The sequence below is a fragment of the Coenobita brevimanus genome, chromosome 40 (genome assembly GCF_032717465.1).
Source record: "Coenobita brevimanus isolate Jiangsu-jjx chromosome 40, ASM3271746v2, whole genome shotgun sequence".
In the NCBI taxonomy this organism is placed as follows: domain Eukaryota; kingdom Metazoa; phylum Arthropoda; class Malacostraca; order Decapoda; family Coenobitidae; genus Coenobita; species Coenobita brevimanus.
The window spans coordinates 66,541,716-66,562,420 of NC_136993.1; the positions used below are offsets into that span (position 1 = coordinate 66,541,716).

Consider the following 20,705-nt stretch of genomic DNA (forward strand, 5'->3'; position numbering starts at 1 on the left):
TTATTACATTTCCAATCGGATGCATTATCTGATTATATGAATTGTATGGTAGGTAGGGGCGGCCACCATCCATTTGCTCCATGTAATGCATCCTTCTGGCGATCCTACCCTGAGTGACAAGCCAAGTGGTTTCTTGTAATCCAGAAAAACATTTACCAGGATGGGTGGTAACCATAAAACCAGATCGATGCTTTGTGGTCTATTGGGTTCAGGTGCTTTAACTGGATAGGAACCATAAAGGTTTCCGTCTGATGGTTGTTTCAGGATCATTGCTAAATCGATGTCACTCGAGCCCATCGGGGCTTGTCACCCTTGCCTTAATTGCCGGTACTTAGTATCCTGGCTCCAGAGCTTTGACTTACTGATGAGGAAAGGAATACTGCATGATATATAGATGAACTTTATACATTGGTAAACGGCATATTGTCCTCACAGATGTTGGCCCTAAGGACGATGAAGCATGGTCTGCTGCTGATCATCATCTTTGCCGCTGTATGTGATGCAAGGCGCTCTCTGCCTACACCTTTTGCAGGTACAGTTGCTTAAAATACGCACACACATTCAGTGACCTTATACACCTACATGCATATACAGCCATTCTTTCATGCTTATCAAGTAATTTTCACTCACATACAAGCCTGTCTCATGCTATACATTCTTGGTGTCAACCAACACAAACCTAATTTCCCTTGTGGACCTGTTTATTGGAACCTCTTCCTGCATGACCCTGTTTCCTCAGGACCTATTTTCCCCCATAGGACGGTTTCCTCAGGACCTATTATCCCTCATGACTCAATTATCTGCCACTAACCCATTTTCTACATAGTAATTACACTTCCTCCTGGATTCAGGCATCCCTTATTCCAGTTTTCTCTCTGGACTAACTTTCGTCATGGAATGATTTCACTTCATTACCTGTTTCTTACATGGATCTATTTCTGATCTATGGAGACATTTTCTCAACAAATTTTTCCTGCATGAACTTTTCTTCCTTCATGGATGAAATTCCTCAAGTAACTAGGTTTCCAAAAGAGACTTACCGGGTATATTGCCATAGATCTATTTCCTTCACAAGGAATAATAATAATAATAATAATAAAAATAAGAATAACAATAACATTAAAAATATTATTATTATCATTATTATTATTATTATTATTATTATTATAACTCAGCAAAACTTTCCAAGGAGAATTTTGATAAAGAATAACTTTCCACACCCATTGCCTTCTAGAAGCCGAGCTATGAAAGGACTTTGGGGTTAAGGTAACTGATATTGTGCATGTCACCTTGTGTCATCACAGTCCATTAGCCCACCAAGTGTGGTGCCTCCAGCTTTAATCCTTCGTGGAAAATTAGGTGACATCCGGAATCTAAGGAAATGTACCAGTTTTTTTAATTACCCCAGGCGATCTCAGAGAAAATCAGCCTATTATAACCATACTCCTTTCCACACTGCGTTCGCCTGAAGGCTATACTTTAGTAAAATTTCAGCTTTCTAGCTTAAGCAATTCTTGAGATAATGTGACTGACTCACTTTTCTGTTTTCTTGATAATATCCGAAGATCCGGTTGACGGATTGCCACCATATTTGGCGAATGAAGCAGACAGTTGTCCATTTACGATGACCAAGTTTGAAGACTCTAGGCCAGATAGCCTTTGAAATATCGCAGTTTTAAAATAAATAAGACTAATAACAATATTCTGAAGAATAATAAAATTTTCCAAAAGGCTGTGGAAGTTTAATTAAAAACTATTTCTTATGGGGATCTGTGTTTCCCTATCATCTTTATTCTCTTCTAGACTTGTTCCCATGTGGGTCTAATTACCCCCAAGAACCTACTTCTTCACGGGCCTATTCCATCAATGTATCATTTATCAGGAACCTATTTCCGACCGGACCAATTTTGACCTTGTTCCACACCCTGCCCATGGTTGGGAAAGGAGGTCCGGATGATAATGATGATATATATATATATATATATATATATATATATATATATATATATATTGTTACATAGCCTATGATTTCATCATCCTTTGTATAATTGTAACGTACAGTATGCTGCATGTTTGATCACGATTCGCCACGTGGCTTCCATAGTGCGTGTTCTACCTCAATCCCCCCCTCCTCCCTTATAGTAGAGTAAGTCGTTCTTTCTGTTGTTCAGAACAGGAGTGTCAACTCTTTGTCCCCTATGGCTTCATTTGCGCGTCCTTCTTACAAGTTGTGTCAAGCTCTGCCGGCCCCTGTATAATGAGCTGTCTCTGCATTAATTGCCACTTAGATCTACTCCTCATTTTGTTCACATCTCTGTCCTCCCCTGTACAGTTGTTATTATTTTTGTGAGTGCTCAGGAAGTCTCCAACCATCTAGCTGCTGTGTAATTTGAGTATAAGTGTTATTACATTTTTTCTTGTACTGTATAGCATAAGGTGTTAATTCGTAGGCCTGGTGAGGTTTTTGTGATTAATGTAAAGTTTTTACTGTCAGCCAGTAGTAATAATATTTTGTATATGTAATAATATATCTTGCATTAACTGAGCATTATCCGGTTTTCTCATTTTATCAGGACTGACTTAGATAAATTTACTCTTGCTAATTTCGTGTTAATAGCGGCAATTGCAGTTAACCATATATTTAACCTGTTTTTGCCATTACATTATCCTTATGAGTCCTGAATGTTTAGTTGTTAGTTTGACCATTAAACTTTAACTTGTAATTTTACCTAACTCTTTTGTTTTGAACCTGGAACTTTGCGGGACAGTTTTCTCTGTTCCGTAACATAAATTTGGCGACCTCGCCAGGATATTCAGGATATTATCATAAGGATATTGCTTGATATTTTGTGACTGTGATTTATTCATGATGTCTACTATTACTACACTTGATTAAGCCAAAGATTTTTTGTCAAATGTGCAAACAGTGTGTGATGTAGAAAACAGAACAAAAAATGAACTTAAGCTTGTTGCTCAACAATTGGGAATTGCTGTTCGCTCTCATCATTCTAAAGATCAAATTGTTGACATAATTAATAAAAGCTTGTTTACTGTAACTCCTCCAGATGAGCAAACGCAGATTGAATTAGCTAAGTTACAGCTAGCCCTGCAGGAGGCTCGTGCTAAGGAGGCTGAATTTCACGCACAAGTTGAACTTGCTAGGATTCAGGAAAACCATGAGTATCGCATGAAACAAGGTGGAACTGGATCATCTAGCTCTGATGATTTTGATGTGGCTAAAAATGTTAAACTTGTCCCTCCTTTTAATGAATCTGATTTAACAAAGAATTTTCAGTTGTTTGAGAGGGTAGCTACAGGTTTTAATTGGCCCAAAAAGTATTGGCCAGTACTCCTTCAAACTGTTCTCACCGGTAAAGCTCAAGTAACTTATGCATCTTTGCCTCAGGATCAATCTGATAATTATGGTGTAGTTAAGAGTTTGATTCTTAAGGCCTATGAGCTTGTTCCTGAAGCCTATAGAGTAAAATTTAGGACAACTTATAAGCAAGATAAGCAATCCCATGTTGAGTATGCAAAAATCAAAGAAGATCTGTTAGAACAGTGGTTATATTCTAAGAATGTGGATTCTGATTTTGACAAATTTAAGCAGATGATTTTGCTGGAGGACTTCAAAAGGTGTATTAATAAAGATGTAAGCCTATATCTTGATGAGAAAAGAATAGATAATTTGTCTGATGCTGCAGTTTTAGTTGATGAATATGTTCTCACTCACAAGAGATATTCTAAAGAAAAAGGGAAAGCTGAGAGTAAGTACGTTGCCTCTACTCAGAGCACAGGTAACAGGAAAGAGAATAAAGATGATGTTTCTCAGAAAGTAAATACCAGCTTCACCTCTAGATTTCAGAAAAGTAAATGTACTTACTGTAGTAAGCTTGGTCATACTAGGGAGAAATGTTTCAGGAGACAGCGTGATGTGAACAAAAAGGAGTCTTTAAATATTCAGTCAATTGGTCTAGTGTCCACCCTTGAGAGTTCCCAGAATTCTTTAACTGAGTTAACTGAACCTGCTTTGAGGGGTAAATTAAATTCTCATGATGAAGCTCCTCTTTTGAGCAGTAACGTGGGTGACACTCTCAAGAGTTCATGTGCTAATTTCCTGTCTGATGTTTTGTCAGTCCTCTGGATAGTAATGACAGGAAATCAGTTAAAATATATTGTGATACAGGTGCTTGCCAATCCCTTACGCTGACCAGTGTTCTAGGCTCTAATGCTAATTCCTCTGATGAAACTGTAATCTTACAAGGTGTAGGGAATAATTACTTCTCTGTCCCTCTGTGCAGAGTGAATTTAGAGTCTGGTTTTGTTAATGGTTCCGTTATGGTTGGGTTGGTTGAGACACTCCCAATGTCAGGTGTAACTTTCTTACTTGGAAATGATATTGGTGGAAGTCAAGTGTGTCCTCAGTTGTCTAGTGAGCCAGTGGCTGTGACCCAGGATTGTGATGTCCCTGATGTGTTCTCTGCATGTGCTGTCACTAGAGCTAAGTCTAAAGTTACTGGTGACTTAGAGGATAATGATGATGATGATGTTATTCTAGCTGACACTTTTCTTGCTAATTTGGACCACTCACCAGATGAGGCAGGACCCCGTAGTGTTGATAATTTGTCTCGTCAAGAGTTGGTTGAGTTGCAGGTTGCTGACCCTGAGTTGAAAGGTCTAGCTAACTCTGCTTGCAGTAAGGAAGAGTCAGCTGGTGCTTCTACTTGTTATTATATAAAGTCAGGAGTACTTATGAGGAAGTGGAAACCCCCAACAGCATCAGCCGACTGTGAATGGGAGGCTGTACATCAAGTTGTCATCCCTCGTGTTTGTAGGCAGGATATCATTAGAGTGGCTCATGATTCCAGTTTGGCAGGACACCTTGGAGTGAGGAAGACTGTGGCACGCATTTTGAAACACTTCTACTGGCCAGGTATCTTCAGAGATGTTTCCTGGTATTGTAAGTCTTGTCACACCTGTCAAGTTGTGGGGAAGTGTAATCAGACCGAAAAGATTGCACCTCTAGTTCCCATTCCTCCTTTTGAGGCGCCATTCACCCGTGTGTTGGTGAATATTGTGGGCCCTCTTCCTAAGACTTCTTCAGGATTTTCTTATGTGTTGACCCTGATTGATATGGCTACTCGTTATCCAGAAGCCATTCCACTTAGAAATATCTCTGCAAAGAACGTGGTTAAGGAAATGCTAGGGTTCTTCACCAAGTTTGGTCTGCCCAAGGAGGTACAGTCAGACTGGGGAAGTAATTTCATGTCAAATGTTTTCAGGCAGTCTCTGAAAGAGTTGGGCATCACCCAGATCACGTCTTCAGCTTACCATCCCCAGACCCAAGGAGCGTTGGAGGGATATCATCAAACACTCAATTCGATGCTCAAGAAATACTGTTTGGAACATCAGAAAGACTGGGATAAAGGTCTTCCATTCGTTGTATTTGCCGCAAGAGAATCTCCAAATGAATCATTGGGCTTCTCACCCTTTGAACTACTGTTTGGCCATGAAGTAAGAGGACCCCTTAAGTTACTCAAGGAATGCTGGCTGTCGGAGGAAGATGACGTCAACCTGCTGGAGTATGTAATGAAGTTCAAAGAACGGCTGTCCACTGCTTTACAGCTGGCGAGAGAGAATTTAGGAGCTGCTCAGATGATGAAGACTTGGTATGATAAGAAGTCCAGGTTATGCCACTTTCAGCCAGGAGATCAGGTTTTGATTCTGCTACCGGTGCATAAGCAACCTCTTCAAGCCAAGTTTAGTGGTCCTTATTTCGTGGAGAAGAAACTCAGTGATGTCAACTATGTCATCGCCACACCAGATCGTAGAAAGAACAAACAACTTTGTCACATCAACATGCTAAAGTTATATCACAGGCGGGACGAAAATAATCCAGTCTGCACTGTAGCTGTTCCACCCGAGTCTGCAAGTGAAGTTCTCCCATGCAGCATGAGCCTGAATGATAGTTTGGGGAAGAATCTTGATATCATGAATGATCTCCAGACTAAACTTTCTCATCTAGCTCCCGAGGAAAGGCAGGAGTTTTCGGCATTACTGCAGGAGTATCCGCAAGTGTTCCATGCTACTCCAGGAAAAACCACTGTGTTGATGCATGATGTCGATGTTGAAGACGCAAAGCCAATTAAACTGCCTACTTACCGTGTGAACCCAGTGAAAGTTCCTCTCATCCAGAAGGAGCTTGGCTACCTGTTGGACCACAAGATGATTGAGCCCTGTCACAGCGTGTGGAGTTCTCCTGTCACTCTCGTCCTTAAGCCAGGTGGGTCACAGCGGCTTTGCATCGACTACAGACGTGTTAATCAGATAACCAAAACAGACACTTACCCTCTCCCTCGGGTGGAAGATTGCATAGACAAGATCGGAAAGGTTAGGTACATAAGTAAGTTTGATTTGTTAAAGGGATACTGGCAAGTACCTATGACTAAACGTGCTAGGGAGATCTCATGTTTTGTAACATTAGGAAAGACTTTTGCATGTTCTGTAATGCCGTATGGTATGAAGAATGCACCAGCCACATTTCAGAAGCTCATGAATGTTGTAACAGAGGGTTTGGCAGGGTGTGTTGTTTATATTGATGATGTATTAATTTTCAGTGACAACTGGAAAGATCACCTATGCCATGTCAGCAAATTTCTTGAGCGTTTGGTTCAGGCTAATCTTGTAGCTAATTTATCAAAGTGTGAGTTTGGTCAAGCTAAAGTTCAGTACCTAGGGTACGTAATTGGCGATGGACACGTTGTACCACCAGGAGCTAAGGTTCAGGTTAAAAGTGATCTTCCTAGACCTAAAAGTAGGAAAGAGCTACAAAGATTTTTGGGAATTGTAGGTTATTACAGGAGATTTGTTCTTAACTTTTCAATTCTTGTATCACCACTTACAGACCTACTGAAAAAGGGCGTTAAATTTGTCTGGACCGATGACTGTGAATCCTCTTTCAGCAAACTTAAAGCTATCCTATTAAGTCAGCCAGTGCTCGCTACTCCAAATTTTTCTAAGCCTTTTAAGATGGCTGTTGACGCAAGTGATACAGGAGCTGGGGCTGTTTTGCTGCAAGAGGATGATCAGGGTATTGAACACCCTGTATCTTATTACAGTAAGAAGTTCACTCCACCTCAAAAGAACTACTCAACTATTGAGAAAGGGCTTTTGGTCTTGATTTTGGGTTCACAGCATTTTTCATTTTATTTGTGTTCTGGTTTTGACCCCATAGTCATTTACGCCGATCATAACCCACTGAAATTCCTTAGTAAGTTTAAAGATAAAAATCAGAGATTGACAAGATGGAGTCTACTTCGTCAGGAGTATTCATTAGACAAACAACATGTCAAGGGGAAAGAAAATGTTTTTGCAGATTGCTTATCTAGACTTTAGACAGATTGTTTTGGAGTAATAAGAAATTTCCTTTGTAAATTTCTTTTTCTTTGTGGGGAGGTGTTACATATCCTATGATTTCATCATCCTTTGTATAATTCTAACGTACAGTATGCTGCATGTTTGATCTCGATTCGCCACGTGGCTTCCATAGTGCGTGTTCTACCTCACTCCCCCCCTCCTCCCTTATAGTAGAGTAAGTCGTTCTTTGTGTTGTTCAGAGCAGGAGCGTCAACTCTTTGTTCCCTATGGCTTCATTTGCGCGTCCTTCTTAAAGTTGTGTCAAGCTCTGCCGGCCCCTATATAAAAAGCTCAGTCTCTGCATTAATTGCCACTTAGATCTACTCCTCATTTTGTTCACATCTCTGTCCTCCCCTGTACAGTTGTTATTATTTTTGTGAGTGCTCAGGAAGTTTCCAACCATCTAGCTGCTGTGTAATTTGAGCATAAGTGTTATTATATTTTTTCTTCTACTGTATAGCATAAGGTGTTAATTCGTAGGCCTGGTGAGGTTTTTGTGATTAATTAAAGTTTTTACTGTCAGCCAGTAGTAATAATATTTTGTATCTGTAATAATATATCTTGCATTAACTGAGCATTATCCGGTTTTCTCATTTTATCAGGACTGACTTAGATAAATTTACTCTTGCTAATTTCGTGTTAATAGCGGCTATTGCAGTTAACCATATATTTAACCTGTTTTTGCCATTACATTATCTTTATGAGTCCTGAATGTTTAGTTGTTAGTTTGAGCATTAAACTTTAACTTGTAATTTTACCTAACTCTTTTGTTTTGAACCTGGAACTTTGCGGGACAGTTTTCTCTGTTCCGTAACAATATATATATATATATATATATATATATATATATATATATATATATATATATAAGAAGGAAGGAACTAAAGGCAATGAGCCCGCAAAACTGTTCCTTCCAAGAGAAAAACAAAATACAAGAGAGAGCCATATTCAAGATCAACTCGTTTCGAGATGCCTGGACACACTGCGTTTGAAAGACTGGAGATCATAGGAAGCAGGAAATACAGACAGAGGGAGACAGTTCCAGAGTTGACGTGTTGCATAAATGAAGGACTGGGAGTAACGGTTAACTCTTGCATTAGAGAGTTGGACAGAAAAGGGGTGAGAGTTTGCTGCTACACGGGTGCTATGCGCCCGTCATAAAAGTGGAGGAATACATGCAGACAGTTCAGAGGAACAGTGACCATTGAAGTAGCGATAAAAAAGAGATAAAGATGCAACATTGCGGCAAAGAGGCAGAGGTTGAAGGGAGTCAGTAAGAGGGGGAGAGTTAATGACACGAAAAGCCTTTGACTCCACCATATTGAGAAAAGCTGCATGTGGGGAGCCTTCCCACACATGAGAGTTGTACTCCACACAGGGGCGGATAAAACCCCTCTATAGAGTCAACAATTATTGTGCAGGGGCAAAGAAGGAATGGAGTCGGCTTAGCACATCCAATCACTTGGAAGCAGATTTTACAAGAGATGTAATATGATCTTTCCAAGACAAGGGCCGAGCAAATGAAACCCCAAGCATGTTCAGCGATGATGGAGGATTAAGTTGAGTATTATTAAACATAAGTGGGTATACCTGTGGAAGATTTTGTCGGGTTGATAGGTGCAAAAACTGAGTCTTTGATGCATAAAAAACAACCAGATTATTTTTACCCCAGTCATAGACATGAGCCAAGTCAGACATTAGGTGTGCCATAGCCTCATCCATTGCCTGTTGAAGTAACTGCTGAGATGGACGTTGTGGGAATCGAATGGAAAGGTGAAGGGTGGAATCATCAGCATATGAGTGGATAGGGTTAGATGTACAGCTTAGAAGGTCATTGATGAATAAAAGGAAGAGAGTTGGTGATAGGACAGAGTCCTGAGGAACACCACTGTTAATAGATCTAGGACAAGAACGATAGCCGTCTACAACAGCGGCTATAGAACGACTAGAAAGGAAGCTAGAGATGAAGTCACAGATAGAAGGAGAGAAACCGTAAGAGGGCAGTTTGGAAATTAAAGATTTATGCCAGACTCGATCGAAAGCCTTTGAGATGTCAAGTGTAATGGCAAAGCTTTCGCCAAAGTCCCGAAAGGAGGATGACCAGGAGTCTGAAAGGTAGGTGAGAAGATCGCCTGTGGAGCGTCCCTGACGGAACCCATAGAAGGTTGTGATAGGAAAGATGCTTTAAAATTTTTCTATTGAGAATAGACTCAAAAACTTTTGAGATACAGGATGTTAAAGCAATTGGACGATGGTTAGAAGGTTGGGAATTATCACCCTTCTTTGGGACTGGCTGAATGAGAGCAAACTTCCAGCAAGAAGGAAAGGTACAAGTTGACAGACAAAGGCAAAAGAGTTTGCCTAGGCAGGGTGTAAGCACAGAAGCACAGTTCTTGAGAACAACAAGAGGGACTCCATCAGGTCCATATGCCTTATTAGTACTGAGGCCAGCAATGGCAGAAAATACATCAGCTGAAGAAATTTTAACGTTAGCCATGAGGAAGTCAGAGGGGGGAAGTGATGGAGGAACAGCACCAGAATCGTCTAAGATGGAATTGGAGGAGAAAGTCTGAGAGAAGAGATCTGCTTTATCAGTAGAAGAAATAGCTACAGAGCCATCAGAGTAGAAAAGAGGAGGGAAGGATGATGAGGTAAAGTTGTTAGAAAGGCTTTTGGCAAGGTGCCAGAAGGAGCGGGAAGAGTTCGAGTTAGAGAGTTGAGAGCATTTTGTGTGGATGAAATTCTTTTTAGCAGAGCGAAGAACAGACTTAGCACGATTTCGGGCAGAAATGTATAAAAGATGTGATTCAGGGGTGGGTTGGCTCTGGTACCTTTTGTAGGCCCTCTCCTTGTTGCAGACAGCATTAGAACAAGCGTGATTAAACCAAGGCTTTCTTGCGTTAGTCAAAGGATATGAGAAAGGAATGTATGCTTCCATGCCCGAGAGAATAACCTCCGTAATGCACGAAGCACACCCAGATGGCTCCCGGCTATGGAAGCAATAATCATTCCATGGAAAATCAAAGAAGTACTGCCTGAGGGCCTCCCAATCTGCAGCTCCAAAGTGCCAGAGACGACATTTTTTTGGAGGGTCCACAGGCCGTACCGGAGCGATAGGACAGGTCAAGGTGATAAGGTTGTGATCGGAGGAGCCCAAAGGAGAGAAAAGATGAACAGAGTAATCAGAAGGATTAGTTGTAAGGAAGAGATCAAGTATGTTGGAGCTCTCTCCAAGGCGGTCAGGGATACGGGTAGGGTGCTGTACAAGCTGCTCTAGGTCATTAAGGATAGAAAAGGTGTAGGCTTGTTCACCAGGTGGATCAGTGAAAGGAGAGGAGAGCCAAAGGTGGTGTTGAACATTGAAATCTCCAAGAATGGAGATTTCAGAGAAAGGAGAAATGGATAGAATGTGTTCCATCGTAGAAATAAGGTAGTTAAAGAATTTTTGATAGTCAGTAGAATTAGGAGATAAGTAAACAGCACATATATATTTAGTCAGAGAATGACAGGAAAGCCGAAGTCAGAGTGTAGAGGATTCAGAAGAATCGAGTTCAGGAACACTTCCTCCTTTCACACGCCCTTCCAAACTCCTCTACCAACTGTCTCAATCTCTCTGCTGAATCAGTCACCAGTGCAGTATCATCTGCAAACCGCAGCTGCTTCAGATTCCACTCTCCACCACCAACATTCACCAGACTCAGACCTCCATCTAAAACTCTTGCATTCACATCCCTTACAACACCATCCATGTAAATATTAAACAACCAAGGCAACATCACACATCCCTGTCGCAGCCCCACTCTCACAGGAAACCAATCACTCACAGCATTTCCCACTCTTACACACGCTCTACTATTTACATAAAAACTTTTCACCCCTTTTAGTAACCTACCATCAAGTCCATACAATCTTAAAACAGTCCGCAAAGCCTCTATCAATTCTAATCATACGCTTTCTCTAAATCCATAAATGCCCAAAACACATCCTTGCCTTTCGCAAAATACTTTTCACACACTTGTCTCACAGCAAACACCTGATCCACGCATCCCCTCCCTCTCTTAAAGCCACACTGCTCATCACCAATCACTCCCTCTGTACCCTCTCTAACTCTCATAATTAACACACTACCATACACCTTACCTACAACACTCAACAGACTTTTACCCCTAAAGTTAGTACATTAATGCTTATCACCCTTCCCTTTATAGAACGGGACCACACAAGCACTTGACCAGTCAATTGGCACCATACCTTTCACAAAGCACACATTCAACAGTCTTACTAACCAGTCAACAATAGTCACTCCACCACCCTTCAGGCATTCCACAGCACACTCATCCATACCTGCAGCTTTCCCTGTTTTCATCTCCTTTACTGCCTTCTCCATTTCCTCCTTCATGATCAAAGAATCGTTCAACTCTCCCAACACATTTATTCTTTGCACCCTTCCATCCGCCACAATCTCAGCCACCCTTTCCCCCTCTACATTTAACAATCTTTCAAAATACTCTGCCCATCTTTTCCTTACTGCATCCATTTCAATTACCATCCTTCCATCCTCTGCTTTTACTCGTTCCTCCTTCCCAGACTCTCCCTTTCGCACCCTTTTCACCTCCTTCCAAAACATTTTCTTATTCTGTTGAAAATTCTCTGTCAGCCGCCTACCCCACCTCTCATCTGCTGCCACTTTAGCATCACGCACAGCCATTCCTCTTTTCCTTATGCATTTCATATGACATCGCATACTTCCTCTGCAGCCACACTTCATATGCACGTCTCTTATCAGCCACAGCCATACTTACTTCCTCACACCACCATTCACTTCCTTTTCTTACACCACCACCCACACGTCTCACACCACACACCTCTTCTGCATGCCCCACCACAGCACTCTTAAACAACTGCCATTCCTCCTCCACATTGCCATTTTCCCGATCTTTCACTGCGTTCCACTCATCTTTCAATTTCTCCTGATACTCTATCTTTTTCTCTCTTTTATCCAACTCACTCACTTTCAAAACCTCCCTGCCACACCTAACCCTCCTAGCTCTCACCCGTCTCTTACCTACTCTTAACTTTCCCTCCACCAGGTAGTGGTCAGACATACCTCCACCCTCTCCTCTCAGAACTCTCACATCCAACAATCTTCCTATTACATTCTTAGACACAACCTCATAGTCCATCAAAGCTTTATCAACAACCCTTCCACCCTCCTGTCTCACCCATGTATACTTATAAATATCTTTCTTCTCAAACAGCGTATTTCCAATCACCATCTCTCGCTCAACACACATCGCTATCATTCGTTCCCCATTTTCATTTCTTCCAGGCACACCATGCATACCAACTACACCTTAAACTGCTACATTTCCCACTCTAGCATTCAGATCTCCCATCATTACCACATTCACATTCGCTCCAAAACTCTGCAGACACTCATGAACATCATTCCAGAACGACTCCCTCTCTTCTTCATCCCTTTCACTACCAGGCCCATATGCACTCACAAACACCCACAATTCCCGTTCAAATTTCGCTTTCATCCACATCAGTCTCGATGACACCTCCTTCCATTCAATCACACACTGCTGTACTTCCGGACTCACTAACAGGGCCACACCTTCTCTTGCCCTTCCTCTATCAACACCTGACGATCTTCCATTTACACTTCCAAACATAGACTCACCCTTCCCTTTCATCTTCGTTTCACTCAAAGCTAACACATCCAACTTTCTTCTCACAAACATTCTCCCAATCTCCTCCCTTTTAGCCTCAATCGTACTACAGCCACGCACATTCATAGACCCAATCTTCAGGGTACGGGGATAACTCCATCCCCCATCCCCCATCCCTTTCTCTGGCCTGTCTCTTTATATATATATATATATATATATATATATATATATATATTGTTACGAGATGGGAGTAGGCAACACTAGATAACTAAATCTGACTGTGTAAAAACTGAGAAAAAGTGAAAATGGAACTGAATAAATAGATAAGTGATGAAAAACAAGAAAAAAAACACTAACTCCAATCTTGCAACACAGGTCCGAAAGTAAATAAAATTAGCTGACGTAAGTAAGGGCAAAACAAACACATTGAATAATACCTAATATAATACAAGCTAATAATATTTACAATTTTTACAATGAAATAATGAAACACAAAAGAATGAGAAAAACAAGCAACCTGATAATACCCTTAATAATCACACTAAAGTCTGGGAACAAACTAGCCAGACAAAAGAAACATAATCATACAAAAAGAGTTAACTAAACTGCACTCAATTGCAACAAATAGTAATGATAATATAGTAACCATAATACTTGCGATTGGATGCTGATACGAAGTGAAAAGATGTTCAGAAATATATACAACACACAAAATACTGCTTTTCCTCCCTCTCTGATCTCCAGTCCAAACACTCCCTCTCCTGAAGCCAATCCCACAAAAACTCCCTCCATTCATGTTGTTGTTGTTGGAATATTTTCCCCATAGCTCTGGTGGGGAACGGGCAAACAAGAGAGCCCATCAGGGAAAAAGGCAGGAAGAGCCCTCCAAGTGAAAGCATAGCTGGGCCGACGATGGCAGGCATGGAAAGGCAGTGAGAAGGGCAGGCAAGCACAGCTGATGGTCGTGGAGGGCAGGGCGGGACGTGCAGAGGTGGGCAGAGGCGCGGCGCCGAGTGGTAGACGCCGACGAAGAACTGCAGGTGGAAAACGCACTGCCGCTGCCCTCAACCCCCTTGCCCTTGGTTGAAAAGGGCCGTAAGGACTACCCCGGCCCCACAGCAAATGGAGACCAAGGAGTGAGGCCCAGACACGGTCCCAAGGAGGGCAGGCCCTGGTCCAGGTGGGCGGAGGGAGGAAACTGCTCTCGACCTCCTGACGGGTAGGTCCTAGGCCGTCACCCTCCGGGTGGAAAGGACAGGCCAATTCTCCTGGATGATGCTAGCGGGGCTGGTCCGGCCACGGACTAGAATGGGGGTGTCGTCGGGACGGGAGCTGGGCTGCGGGTCCCCTCCATTCAAAATTCTCTGCCTTATATACCCTCCGGCTGCGTGCACGCGTCAACACGCAGCTGGAAGCCAGACAAGAAATATACAGAAAAGAGCTAGGCAAATTAATCTCTCCCCCATACTCCAAAAGTTATAAATATAGCTGGTGAATACAAATCTTTATGTCGCCAGTTTAAGCTCCACAGTAAGTCACTGATATTAAAAACGATTTTAGTCACACCTGCCTCGAGAGAGCAAACACAATTAACTAAGACTTTATAAATGAGTACACACTAAACAGGCAACATGAGCGAGTGCATGTGCGTAGATGCTGGCGTACACAGCATCGACGCAGATACAAACACGCACAGTAACATGCACGCACTATACATGCATGCACAATATACACAAAAATATATATACATTCTTACATATATACTGTATAGAGAGAGAGAGAGAGAGAGAGAGAGAGAGAGAGAGAGAGAGAGATAATATATATATATAGAGAGAGAGATAGATAGATAGATAGATAGATAGATAGATAGATATAGATATAGATAGATAGATAGATAGATTGATATAGATATATATATATAGATAGATAGATATAGATATATATAGATGGATATATATATATATATATATATATATATATATATATAGATAGATAGATAGATATAGATATATAGGTATATATATAAATATATATATATATATATATATGTATATATATATATATATATATATATATATATATCTATATATATATACCATCATCCAATCCTACGTTGCCCCATGAGGAGCGTAGGAGCCCGGGGCTAGGCAGTTGGTCCTGACATTTAAGATGAGAGTGACCAACCTCACTCATCCCTGAGTGGCATTACGTGAGCAATAAACCCCAACCACTCCTTGGATATAAACCTTCACAGGCTTAGTCCGACTGGAGCACAATAATTACCCACTAAACCACCAGGCGCCAAAATTTGGTTATATGGTTACCACCCAGCGTAGTAAATAGTTTCCTGGTGTACAGGAAACCATTTGGCTTGTCACTCAGTGTAGAGTCACCCACAGGCAGAAGAAAGAGGAAAGAATGAAGGAATGAAAGACAGAAGAGGGAGTGTAAAGTTACCCGTAGGCAGAAGGACGAGGAAAGAATGAAGGAAAGAAAGATAGAAGAAGATGGAAGGAAAGAAGGATGGAGGAGAGTATATATATATATATATATATATATATATATATATATATATATATATATATATATATATATATATATATATATGGAGTAGACTGCAACACCATTCAAACAGGGCGGTAAACCAGTGAGGTACTGAAAGATGATGACAGGAAGAGCTGGTGATCCCGTTTCATCAGTCCTTGGGACTAGCTACTGACCATTCCCCATTTGCTGAATTATTTTTAGTGTTTCAGAACACAGAGGGTAGATCAGCATGCTCTCCAATACAAGTTCCTCTAACTGTCAGCACCAGACTACATGCACATTACACACTACACTTCCTATTCAGCTTTTGTTTTAAATAACGTCTCAACACAAGGCCTCAGAGTCCCTAGAAGGGATGGGGGTGGGGACGGTCCATGAAAGCTCCCACCATCCGCCCGTCTCCCGTTGACGGCCAAACGAGATGCCTGGAACCACTGTCTGACTCACATCTTCCTTTCTTCAACATTTGCTCCTGTCCTCCAACAATCTCTCTGTTGAACACCATTTCTCCTCCATCAAGCCTCACCTTGTCTTCCTAAGAGAAACTCAACTGTCTGAGATGACTTACAGCAGACCCTTCTCTGTATCCTTCTACTTTCTCAATACTCATTTCAAAGCCAAAGATGGATGCTGTATACATGTATAAAACAACGTATCTTGCTCTCGTGTTCCTGAACATGATTCTTCTGAGTTCTCTACACTCTGGCTTTGGCTATCCTACCATTCTCTGACTAAATATATCTGTGCTGTTTACTTGTCCTCTACCTCTACTGACTATGAAAAACTCTTCGGCTATCTTACTTATAAGATGGAACACATTCTATCAATTTTTCCTTTCTATGAAATGTCCATCCTGGGTTATTTTACTGTTCATCGCCACATTTTCGCCCTCCTCTCCTTTTTCTGATCCACTAGGTGAACAAACCTTAATGACCTAGAGCAGCTTGTACAGCACCCTACCAGTATTCCTGACCGTCCAACATATATGACCTCACTCATCCCTGAGTGGCATTACGTGAGCAATAAACCCCAACCAACCCTTGGATATAAACCTTCACCGGCTCAATCCGATTGGAGCGCCATAAGTACCCACTAAACCACCAGGCGCCATAATTTGGTTATATGGTTACCACCCACCATAGTAAATGGTTTCCTGGTGCACAGCAAACCATTTGGCTTGTCACTCAGTGCAGAGTCACCCACAGGCAGAAGGAAGAGGAAAGAATGAAGGAAAGAAAGACAGAAGAGGGAGTGTAAAGTCACCCGTAGGCAGAAGGAAGAGGAAAGAATGAAGGAAAGAAAGAAAAAGATGGAAGAAAAGAAGGATGGAGGAGAGGAAAGGGCAGACACCCGAGAGCGGCACTACATCGAGTGAGTGGATGGTGAGCGCCGCCACATACCAATCTATCTATCTGTCTATCTATCTATATATATATATATATATATATATATATATATATATATATATATATATAAATATATATATATATTGTTACATAGCCTATGATTTCATCATCCTTTGTGTAATTTTAACGCACAGTTGCTGCATGTTTGATCACAAGCGTGTTCTGCCTCAGTCCCCCCCTTCTACCGTTATAGTAGAGTAAGTCGTTCTCTCTGTTATTCAGAGCGGGATTTTCAGCTTTTTGTCCCCATGGCTTCATTTGCGCATCCTTCTTACAAGTTGTATCAAGCTCTCCTGGCCCCTATATAATGAGCTCAGTCTCTGCATCATTGCCACTTAGATCTACTCCTCATTTTGTTCACATCTCTGTCCTCCCCTGTACAGATATTATTATTGTGAGTGCTCAAGAAATCTCCAAACATCTAGCAGCTGTGTGTAATTTGAGTATAACTATTGTTGTATTTTTTCTTGTACTGTGTAGCATAGGGTTGATTCTTAGGCCTAGTGAGGTCTTTGTGATTAATGTGGGGTTTTATATCAGTCATTTTTGATAATAGTTTGTATCTGTAATAATTTATCTTGCATTAACTGAGCATTACCAGGTGTATTTTCATTTTATCAGGGCTGACTTAGATAAATTTACTCTTGTTAATTTCGTGTTAATAGAGGCTATTGCAGTTAACCATATATTTAACCTGTTTATTTGCCATTACATTATCCTTATCAGTCCTGAATGTTTTGTTATTAGTTTGAGCATTAAACTTTAACTTGTAATTTTACCTAACTCTTTTGTTTTGAACCTGGAACTTTACGGGACAGTGGTGACTCTTAGTAGTCTCACTTAAAGTGTACGTTATCTTTCTCTGTTCCGTAACATAAAATTGGCGACCTCGCCAGGATATTCAGGATATTATCATAAGGATATTGCTTGATATTTTGTGACTGTTACTTATTCATTATGTCTACTATTACTACACTTGATGAAGCCAAAGATTTTTTGTCAAATGTGCAAACAATGTGTGATGTAGAAAACAGAACAAAGAATGAACTTAAGCTTGTTGCTCAACAATTGGGAATTGTTGTTCGCTCTCATCATTCTAAAGATCAAATTGTTGACATGATTAATGAAAGCTTGTTTTATGTAACTCCTCCAAATGAGCAAACGCAGATTGAATTAGCTAAGTTACAGCTAGCCCTGCAGGAGGCTCGTGTTAAGGAGGCTGAATTTCACGCACAAGTTGAACTTGCTAGGATTCAGGCAGACCATGAGTATCGCATGAAACAATGTGGAACTGGATCATCTAGCTCTGATGATTTTGATGTGGCTAAAAATGTTAAACTTGTCCCTCCTTTTAATGAATCTGATTTAACAAAGTATTTTCAGTTGTTTGAGAGGGTAGCTACAGGTTTTAATTGGCCTAAAAAGTATTGGCCAGTACTCCTTCAGACTGTTCTCACCGGTAAAGCTCAAGTAACTTATGCATCTTTGCCTCAGGATCAATCTGATAATTATGATGAAGTTAAGAGCTTGATTCTTAAGGGCTATGAGCTTGTTCCTGAAGCCTATAGAGTAAAATTTAGGACAACTTACAAGCAAGATAAGCAATCCCATGTTGAGTATGCAAAAATCAAAGAAGATCTGTTAGAGCAGTGGTTAAATTCTAAGAATGTGGATTCTGATTTTGACAAATTTAAGCAGATGATTTTGCTGGAGGACTTCAAAAGGTGTATTTATAAAGATGTAAGCCTATATCTTGATGAGAAAAGGATAGATAATTTGTCTGATGCTGCAGTTTTAGCTGATGAGTATGTTCTCACTCACAAGAGATATTCTAGAGAAAAAGGGAAAGCTGAGAGTAAGTACGTTGCCTCTACTCAGAGTACAGGTAACAGGAAAGAGAATAAAGATGATGTTTCTCAGGAAGTAAATACCAGCTTCACCTCTAGATTTCAGAAAAGTAAATGTACTTATTGTAGTAAGCTTGGTCATACTACGGAGAGATATTTCAGGAGACAGCGTGATGTGAACAAAAAGGAGTCTTTAAATATTCAGTCAATTGGTCTAGTGTCCACTCTTCAGAGTTCCCAGAATTCTTTAACTGAGTTAACTGAACCTGCTTTGAGGGGTAACTTAAATTCTCATGATGGAGCTCCTCTTTTGAGCAGTAACGTGGGTGACACTCTCAAGAGTTCATGTGCTAATTTCCTGTCTGATGGTTTTGTCAGTCCTCTGGACAGTAATGGCAGGAAATCAGTTAAAATATATCGTGATACAGGTGCTTGCCAATCCCTTATGCTGACCAGTGTTCTAGGCTCTAATGTTAATTCCTATGATGAAACTGTAATCTTACAAGGTGTAGGGAATAATTACTTCTCTGTCCCTCTGTGCAGAGTGAATTTAGAGTCTGGTTTTGTTAATGGTTCCGTTATGGTTGGGTTGGTTGAGACACTCCCAATGTCAGGTGTAACTTTCTTACTTGGAAATGATATTGGTGGAAGTCAAGTGTGTCCAGCTCCTCAGTTGTCTAGTGAGCCAGTGGCTGCGACCCAGGATTGTGATGTCCCTGATGTGTTCTCTGCATGTGCTGTCACTAGGGCTAAGTCTAAAGTTACTGGTGATTTAGAGGATAATGATGATGATGATGTTATCCTAGCTGACACTTTTCTTGCTAATTTGGACCACTCACCAGATGAGGCAGTACCCCGTAGTGTTGATAATTTGTCTCGTCAAGAGTTGGTTGAGTTGCAGGTTGCTGACCCTGAGTTGAAAGGTCTAGCTAACTCTGCTTACAGAGAAGAAGAGTCAGCCGGTGCTTCTACTTGTTATTATGTAAAGTCAGGAGTACTTATGAGGAAGTGGAGACCCCCAACAGCATCAGCCGACTGTGAATGGGAGGTTGTACATCAAGTTGTCATCCCTCGTGTTTGTAGGCAGGATATCATTAGAGTGGCTCATGATTCCAGTTTGGCAGGACACCTTGGAGTGAGGAAGACTGTGGCACGCATTTTGAAACACTTCTACTGGCCAGGTATCTTCAGGGATGTTTCCTGGTATTGTAAGTCTTGTCACACCTGTCAAGTTGTGGGGAAGTGTAATCAGACCGAAAAGGTTGCACCTCTAGTTCCCATTCCTCCTTTTGAGGCGCCATTCACCCGTGTGTTGGTGGATATTGTGGGCCCTCTTCCTAAAATTCTTCAGGATTTTCTTATGTGTTGACCATGATTGATATGGCTACTCGTTATCCTGAAGCCATTCCACTTAGAAATATCTCAGCAAAGAACGTAGTTAAGGAAATGCTAGGGTTCTTCACAAAGTTTGGTCTGCCCAAGGAGGTACAGTCAGACCGGGGAAGTAATTTCATGTCAAATGTTTTCAAGCAGTCTCTGAAAGAGTTGGGCATCACCCAGATCACGTCTTCAGCTTACCATCCCCAGACCCAAGGAGCGTTGGAGAGATATCATCAAACACTCAAATCGATGCTCAAGAAATACTGTTTGGAACATCAGAAAGACTGGGATAAAGGTCTTCCATTTGTTGTGTTTGCCGCAAGAGAATCTCCAAATGAATCACTGGGCTTCTCACCTTTTGAACTAATGTTTGGCCATGAAGTAAGAGGACCCCTTAAGTTACTCAAGGAATGCTGGCTGTCGGAGGAAGATGA

The 20,705-nt window shown here is 41.1% G+C and overlaps 1 protein-coding gene across 1 annotated transcript in view; it reads left to right on the plus strand.

Annotated features, from left to right (window-relative positions):
* Nucleotides 1–453: 453 nt before the first annotated feature.
* Nucleotides 454–20,705, plus strand: part of LOC145397177 (ionotropic receptor 93a-like) — a 70,527-nt gene continuing 50,275 nt past the window's right edge. The window contains exon 1 of the mRNA XM_080270375.1: nt 454–492. Coding sequence (XP_080126501.1) covers nt 454–492 — 39 coding nt within the window. The remainder of the gene's footprint in view (nt 493–20,705) is intronic.